This window comes from Pistacia vera, unplaced genomic scaffold, assembly GCF_008641045.1.
Source record: "Pistacia vera cultivar Batoury unplaced genomic scaffold, PisVer_v2 Contig138, whole genome shotgun sequence".
NCBI lineage: Eukaryota > Viridiplantae > Streptophyta > Magnoliopsida > Sapindales > Anacardiaceae > Pistacia > Pistacia vera.
In genome coordinates, this window is record NW_022195444.1 from 1,220,383 (window position 1) to 1,226,582 (window position 6,200).

A 6,200-nucleotide genomic window follows, 5' to 3' on the forward strand; every position below is an offset into this window, starting at 1 on the left:
GATCCAGAATCAATTTGACTCTACTGGTTGTCCGACCCAATATAAGCTCGTCGACATATAGCTCGATCCAGCACAAGTTAATCGCGAACAACTTGAATAATCATTCAATCAATTCCTAGATAATTTCATATCCCAGATATTACAGGAATAACTAGATTAACAACAATCTCTGCGCAATTACAACGCCCAATCGTGAGAATATCAGAATTGCAGTTTAGATCAATTGTAATCCTTTGATTTTTGCTCGTTTCTTTGTACAAACCTTGTATATAAATCCCCTCAATGATAAAAACGAGGTTAGAAATTTTTCATTGAACTCTGATTATAAGCTCTTGCAGCAAATATAAGAACAGTGGGCGTAGGCATAAGAGATCATCTCAGCGAACCACTTTAAAAATTTTTATTGTCTTTTACTTTATTGTACTTATTATTCACCCATCGTTGATTATCCGTAATCACGCCTACATTCATTCTGATTCCATCAAAGTCAATCGGATCTCTCTAGTTAGTACGAATTTTCATATCAACAAGAATATTGTGGTTGTATGTCATATTCTTATCAATATAAAGCTTGAAAATAATGCAAAAATCATATAAACTCTATATATAAATGATAATAAGAAATAGGTCGATCTTGTTAATAACAAGACTTTTTTCTCTTACAATGAATGTGTGATATTTTACAATGTTCTAAAAACCTAAACCACCCCATGAACCAGTCAAGGGGCATATTCCTGGGTTGGTCGATTCGATCGGTGACGTCAGTATATCCAACAAGTTTAAAACTTAATAGACACACCTTTGAGAATTAACCATAAATCCCTATAGGTTTGAAATCTAGCAAACATGCCCCCATGATCAAAACTCCAGGAAACCCTAACTGTCGCAATTGCAATCCACCCCAACCTTCTTTCGGTCATTTTTTCTCTTACGGTGCATGTGTGATGTCTTAGACATCAAACTATAACTAATAGGCATATCAAACTATAATTAACGCTTAATTGGTGACGATGGAAAAATTCTTTGTATCTAGCTATTAGAAGTATCTTGTATTTTTTAACTCAAATTAATAATATTTTATTATATGCTTCTTTTTTTAATTTATTTAATGAATTCATATATGGTGAGGTTTTTTAAACAAATATGGATGTAAAATAATTTAATTTTTTTTATAAAAGTTATTTTCATAAAAAAAAGTTAACAAAACCATTAAATTTACTGGTGACAAATTGAAAACCTTAAAAAAAAAAAAATCCAGACTCTAGAATTACTATTGAACCAACAAAATCGTGCCACGTCATAATGAATTTACAATAATATGGTCAAACCAATCATGTTGACCACACAAGCTAAACTTAGTAAACCAATTCAGTGGCCAGAAAAAGAAGGGAATAAGAAAGAGCAATATACTCTCAGCCGCATTCGAATAGTTCCCAAATGGGGGGGAGAGATATTGCCATTTCACCTGAAAAAGGAAAACCAGACAGCGGGGCACGCCACGTGTCAGCCACGCAAAACCTCTTCTACCTCACGTCCAATTGGCCTCGATTTTTATTATTTCCTTTTGTTTCAATCACACTTTCATTCTAACCAACAAACAAAGTAACAAACATACACAGAGCCCCCAGAAGAAAGGATTTCATTTCCTTACCCCATTTCCTCCTGCCTCTTAAGTAAACCCCCTCTCCGTAATGTTTGTTTCTTCATTTTGGTACATGGGTTTGTCTTATAATGTTCAATTTCAATATAATTCTACGTGTTTTTTTATATTTGATAATGCTATATATTGAGAGTTTTAACAATGTCTCTTTTAATATGTGATCTCTTGATTTTGGTAATGTTACTATTAAATTGTTATGTACAATGTGTTATACGTAGTCGAGACGATGCTGCTGTACTGATTTGATCACGTTTGTATGTTTGATTTGATAACGTTTATATGTTATAAGTGTGACATTGTATGTTTTTATGAATTTTATAGGGTGTTTAATGATTTTGTTTTTTAGGTTTTTGATGGGAGATATTGAGAATTGAGATTGATGCTATTGTTGTTGTGGATGATGATAGATGCTATAAGAGAGATCAAGTAGTATTGAGGATGGCAGTCAGCTACAAGTATTGGGATGATTGTGTTGATCCCGAGGACATGAAGGAAATGTGGAAGGAAGTTGAAGTCAGCACTGAATGGCTAGATGCTGGAGAAGATAGAGGACAGAAAGTCCATCTCTCTAGGGATCCTGATGGAGAGCCTTTTTTGACTCAGACTGAGATAAAGGTAAACCAGATTCATTGCATAAGGCATATGTTATATGTTGAATACTCATATGCAGGTTACTTACTCAACTGGGTCTGATCTTATTCTTTGATCTTCCCTTGCATTGTGTCGTATGCTTTCAGGCTGTTGTCAATATCACTGTTCGAAGACATTTTGATTCACAGATTGATCCGGTTTGTATCTTTCATCTGGTTGTGTATTTTATGTTCTGGATTTATAAGTTTGACAACATGGATGATGTTTAATTCAGGGGAATGAAATCTGTTTACAGAAATTGATTTATTTATATGTTTTTCATTTTTCACCCATCAGAGAAAAGGGATATTTCTGATATCTCTCCATAGCAGATAAATGTGAAACAAATAAGAAAAACAGGATGTCCTTTTCTATTTGCTTCAAGTTTTTTCTCTGCTACCATAGATGTTTAATTTCAGGATCGTTTTTATGTTTCACAGGAAATGATTTGTGCAATTTGTGAACTTGAAAGTGACAGACAGCTCCTTTCTATGCGTATTGAAAAAAAGTCTAAGGAAACCACTCAAGGTCTCATGCAAATTTCAACAAAAACTGCTATTTGGCTGTTTGGGTAACAACTATATGATCTGTTTGTCTTTTATGAGCATTTAACAATTTTAACTCATTAATCATTTCACTAATCTTCACTACAAATTGCTTGCAGTGATATGGGTTACAAAGCATATGATGTGGAAATAAATCCAGATCTTCTGTATAGGCCCTTCGTAAGTGTATATTTTGGAGCTGCTTACCTGAAATATTTATCAACCTATGATGGAAAGTAAGTTGCAAAATCTTGAGACTTCATTTAATCCATTAGCATCACCAAAGGGTTTAACCAATGCTGAGATATTGATACTAATTACTTCCTCTGCAGAGAAAGGAGTGAAGAATATATTGTCAGGGCATATAAAGGAGGCGCGAAAAAGGCTACTCACAAATCTACATTGCCATATTGGAAAAGATATGTTTCAGTCAAAGAAAGTCTTCCATCAAGGTGGTTGTTTTCGCTAATACTCGAGAATTTCACAATTGGATTGTTTGATATGTCCTTGCTCTGTTGTTTGTGGTGTTTTCCCATTTCTGTTAGTTTGTTAAAAGCATTAAAATTAAGTATTTGATTGAACTTTCAAAGGAATGGTGGAAAATGTAAGTCATATTTTAACATGATATTAAGATACATGGTGGAAATTTATTTTTGTTCTAAAGAATGCTGGAAATCAGGATTTAGTGCATGCAAGAAGCTAAAGGCAATTCCTTAACCAAATCAACACTTTATTTTTGAGATTTATTACCAGTATTATTTTTTTGTCGTGCAGAAAGTTCTTGGATGATGGTTCTTCACGGAATGATGTTTCTTCTCCTACTGCTTCTGCTAATAAACCTGCTTCAGAAAACACAGGTTGCACTTTTTCAGTTTCTAAAGTTTACTTGCATTGCATTCATGTCACCATACGAATCATATTCCTTACACTAAAACGTATTGTAACTATTAAAAAGATGATATTCATCTTTTTGAAGCCATGAGTCGCAGTTCACCGGGAGGCCCCCAAGCCATTTTTCTTCCCAAGTTTGTAATTGACCTGACATTTGATTGTCCTTCTAGTTCAATTGTGATTTGAATCTGAACCCTGTTAGTGTATTTAGTCTTTCCAGAAAGTTCTTATGCCATATCTGAGTATCTCTTTATCATTATAAAGAGTTGCCTATGTTTACAGCCTGGTTGATTTTCCTATCTTTCTTGAATGAGAATCAGGTACTGATTATTGGGATGCTAAAACTTCACCTGAAGACATGGAAGAGATGTGGAATAATCCCGAGGTTGCCAAAGAATGGACAAAATCAGGAGAAAAACGCGGAAAAGTGCGCTTTTCTCATGATGCAAAGAAAAGACCCTATCTTTCCCGAATAGAACTGAAGGCATGAACCTTCTTTCTTCCTTTTAATGTCAAATTTTGGTGCAATAAATTGAAAAGTTAAATGAACTTAATCTTCTGTGAAAGGGAAATGAACTCAAATTACATTAATGTCTTCTTGCAGGCAGTAGCTGAAATCATTCTTTCCAAGTATTTCAATACAAAGGGTGTTAAACCTGTAAGTATACGGTTCAATTAGCGAATAGTTACAGGTTACATGATAAGATTAGACATTAGTGGAAGTAACTTTTAAGTTTCTCTTTCCAATGTTGCATGTAATTTTTTCCCCTGCGGCTTATCTTTTCTACAGACAGTTCTTTGTGCTCTTGCTGAGATGGTTAGCATGCGTTTTGTGCATGGTGTCGGACAAAAACCTGGCATTATGGGAATTGACTACTCCACTGCTTTCTGGATTTACATGTAAGTAGGATAACTAAAATTTACTTTCAAATACTACTAATAAAGAGACTGAATTTTCTGTTCATGTTGAAGCTTTCAGCATGTTTTTTTCCTTTGTATTTGACTAAATTCCAAATTTTCTTTTTTTTTTTTTCTGTCATGTGCAGGGAGCTGGGCTACAGGGCTTATAAAGTTGATTCTATGGAAGATCTAAATAAGCCGTTTGTATCAATGTACTTTGGTGCAGCCTATTTGGCTTGGCTATCAGAATATGAAGGAAGGTAGGTTTGTTCACCATGTAAAATTTCATATGACAAAGTTTTCTTCTCTAATGGTTTTGCTTCCATAACAGGGAAAGAACTCCACAATTTGTTGTTCAAGCTTATCTCGCTGGGCCAAAGAATGTTAATCTTCAAGAAACTGGTCCTTCTTGGCTTAAGTTTGAGCAAGCCTTAGCAAGCTTTGAAGGCACAAAAAGGTAGACATCAATCAATCATTTCAGTTATAAACCAACAAAGACATTTCTCATTGGTATTATGACTAATAAATTAATCTTTATCTATTGTAGATCACAAGGGAGCTGCACCATCTTGTAAGCTGAGGAAGTTACAATTCGCAATTTCTTTTCACATGGATTTTTAGTCCCAGCCTTTAGAGTAATATTTGGTCAACATGCATTATATAAGGCTATGAATTTAGTGAAGTTGTTGTGAAGAATGGGATACTTGCTGTGTATTTTTTTTTTTTTTGGCTTTCTTTGTCATAGATAGTTGGCAGAGAAATCTCTCTATTCTGAAATACATAATCTAGTTGACAGCAATTCTGTAATGGATTGGTAAGGTATTGTTTGGCATTTTGCAATGAGAAGTTTGATTTGAAGAAAGCCTTGATGGGTATGTGAATAATACGCTTCTTTTGTCCGAATCTTTTGTGGACGTTCTGTGGTTTACTGACACCACCTACCACTAAAAGACAAACTCATTCAACTTTTCTCGTATAGAAAATTGCAAAATTATGTCTTTTTAGTGTTTATCGGTGTCAGTTGCGGGAGTTTGGATTTGGATTTGGATTTAAAAAAAAAAAAATACGAACATTCAAACCTGAGAATTCTGTACTTGATCTTGATGTATTGTAGCACAATCAATGTAACACAAAGATCTTATATCATTATTTTACCTGAAAATTTCTCAAGTCCTAATCTCTATATGACTACAAACAAGAGATCCAATACGCGTTGTTCTTGAACACACCACAGTCCAAGTTTTCAAAGATTTGGTAAAATGCAGATGCAACAACCCATTTCCAGAATTGTAATTCTTATGAATAAACTTGTGGACTCTCTGGTCTTCAATCAATGTATAGAATACATTAGGATTTATCTGGAAGCAAATAAAGTTAAGGTGATATCTAGCATTAAAAATCATTTTAATGACTTTTATCTGAAATATCATTCTAAGAGGGAGTATTGTTGATTCTTTAGAAATGTGTGAATAATGAATGAGAAATGAAGAGATTTCAGGGTAGATTTATGAGAAGAAAATGAATCCATATCCCGGAAAATCCGGTATGAATCTGAACACTTTTCCTAGAAAAAG

The 6,200-nt window shown here is 34.0% G+C and overlaps 1 protein-coding gene across 3 annotated transcripts; it reads left to right on the plus strand.

The window, feature by feature from the left end:
- The first annotated feature begins 1,602 nt into the window (after positions 1-1,602).
- Positions 1,603-5,509, plus strand: LOC116122854. Of its 3 annotated transcripts, none has more exons than XM_031408656.1 (13): positions 1,603-1,673; positions 2,068-2,275; positions 2,398-2,448; positions 2,731-2,861; positions 2,955-3,071; positions 3,168-3,287; positions 3,610-3,692; positions 4,047-4,210; positions 4,331-4,384; positions 4,517-4,626; positions 4,773-4,886; positions 4,958-5,083; positions 5,174-5,509. In XM_031408656.1, exons 2-13 carry the CDS (start codon positions 2,099-2,101, stop codon positions 5,199-5,201), a joined length of 1,275 nt encoding a protein of 424 aa, XP_031264516.1. In that variant the 5' UTR covers positions 1,603-1,673; positions 2,068-2,098; the 3' UTR covers positions 5,202-5,509. The 3 variants fall into 3 exon arrangements, with proteins under 3 accessions (XP_031264516.1, XP_031264517.1, XP_031264518.1); XM_031408657.1 differs by having other exon boundaries at positions 1,606-1,711; XM_031408658.1 differs by having other exon boundaries at positions 1,633-1,673; positions 2,007-2,275.
- Positions 5,510-6,200: the final 691 nt, after the last annotated feature.

Coding starts and splice junctions, on each gene's coding strand:
- LOC116122854 (XM_031408656.1), top strand. CDS start 2,099: ATGGCAGTCAGCTACAAGTATTGGGATGATTGTGTTGATCCCGAGGAC. Junction 2,449..2,730: donor TTGATTCACAGATTGATCCG/GTTTGTATCTTT, acceptor TATGTTTCACAG/GAAATGATTTGTGCAATTTG. Junction 3,693..4,046: donor ACCTGCTTCAGAAAACACAG/GTTGCACTTTTT, acceptor AATGAGAATCAG/GTACTGATTATTGGGATGCT.